General features: G+C 35.5%; 1 protein-coding gene across 1 annotated transcript; it reads left to right on the plus strand.

Annotated features, from left to right (window-relative positions):
• The first annotated feature begins 14 nt into the window (after window positions 1-14).
• Window positions 15-1626, plus strand: LOC109592351 (uncharacterized). The gene is made up of 3 exons (XM_020007815.1): window positions 15-86; window positions 1048-1243; window positions 1352-1626. The coding sequence occupies exons 2-3, from the start codon at window positions 1105-1107 to the stop codon at window positions 1624-1626; spliced, it is 414 nt and encodes a 137-aa protein (XP_019863374.1). The 5' UTR covers window positions 15-86; window positions 1048-1104.
• Window positions 1627-1688: the final 62 nt, after the last annotated feature.

Here is a 1688-nt window from a genome sequence, read left to right on the forward strand (position 1 = left end):
CGCCCAACCCCATTTCCTGTACCACACCCATGCCCGACTAGTAGTCAAATCCTGCAGCCGCCTATGGTCAGTTCAGTTGTAAGAAGGTATGTGTACATGTACATGTGTATGTTTTTAATTTAATATTAATTAGCAATAAATGTACATACATGTATTTACATTATAATACCATACTGGCCCCAATTAACAATTGTTGCACCTATTGTTTTCACAATTGTTTTCTATTGAGTGCACCTCCTGGTCAAGATAATATATTTTTGATAAGTGCATTGTAATTTGAAAGTCCCATTGTTTACAGGTGTATTGCATACTTTTCTATGTACCTCTCTAAACAAGCACCTCCTGGAGCATTTCATAATTTTTCCTATCTAAACAATGCACTACCTGACCTGAGACATGTAAAAAGTTATTATTTATCAAAAGATGTGTTAATTAGGGCAAGTACGGTACTAGTCTCGCTAGCCAGACTCTAATTTACCGAATAAGAGTCTGGTGCCATGCCTAATATTAACTCATGTTTTCAATGTTTTGATTTGCATGGGCAAGGAATGTTAATCTCTATAAACACGCCCACGCACCACAATGTTGTGGATTTATTATTTTATTCTTCATACTTGCTTCCTGACATCAAGAAAAATAAAGCAGTAAAGTACTTCTCATTTTTGGCTTTTTCCGGCAGTACTGAAGTTGGAGCAATCATGGCAGCTGAATTCATCTCAGATCCAAGCACATTATTTCTAGAAGCATTTCTTTACTTGCCTAATTGTCTAACCATCAGAGCAGATAAAGGCAATCCAGTTGGCAGTTGTAGTTATAGAAAGAAAGTATAATATCTCAGTTAGTTCCATTCTTGATAATAGACTTGCCGTGTGTGGGCGGATTCTAATGTAACCATGGTAACAGTGATCTGATTAGGTCGACCAAATTCCGCCAGACAAGCACAAGTTGATGTTAGGCATGAAACCAGACTCTATTCTAAAAATTGAGTCTGGCCCCACGAGACTAGTACGGTACATGTATATTGTAATTATTTCTCATTGTCTACAGATTCCTCTACCTGAATCTGTTACTGGTAGATACTATCACTCACTCACAGCAGTCACAATGTCACCACACTGTGTGTGGCTAGTAATTGTTGGAGGATGTGAATCGCTTGAATGGGAAGATGTTGGAGGAGGAGTGAAGGAGCTGATGAGTACATTTATCACTGATACTAATAGACTAACAATGATAATTGAATTAGGTAAAATAATAATTATTAAAATAACATTATAATGAGGATTATTACAAACTTCTTTTAAATTTACTATTAAATTTAAAATTATCATAATATTATTATTCCTTATTTCAGTATATATTGAAGCTGGTGAGTGGATAGTACAGTCAGTACTGGATGGTAATGATCTCACTAGTAAGAAATATCAAGAAAAGTATTCATCATACAGCAAGACCAGAGTATGGTGGATGGATCAACTAATAGAATATCCAACAGAGAAGGAAATAAAGCTTCAGAGATACATCCAGTCTTTACATCAAGAACTACAAGTGGCTCATGAGAACAAAGTATCACTACAGGAGGCACTGACTGAGGCCAATAAACAAGGTACATGTACATGTATGATGTGAATTTTAATGTAATGAATGTTATGTAATGTTATGTAATGGACTAATGGTTTACATAATATTAG

This window comes from Amphimedon queenslandica, unplaced genomic scaffold (genome assembly GCF_000090795.2).
Source record: "Amphimedon queenslandica unplaced genomic scaffold, v1.1 AMPQUscaffold_5497_Cont22535, whole genome shotgun sequence".
In the NCBI taxonomy this organism is placed as follows: Eukaryota; Metazoa; Porifera; class Demospongiae; order Haplosclerida; family Niphatidae; genus Amphimedon; species Amphimedon queenslandica.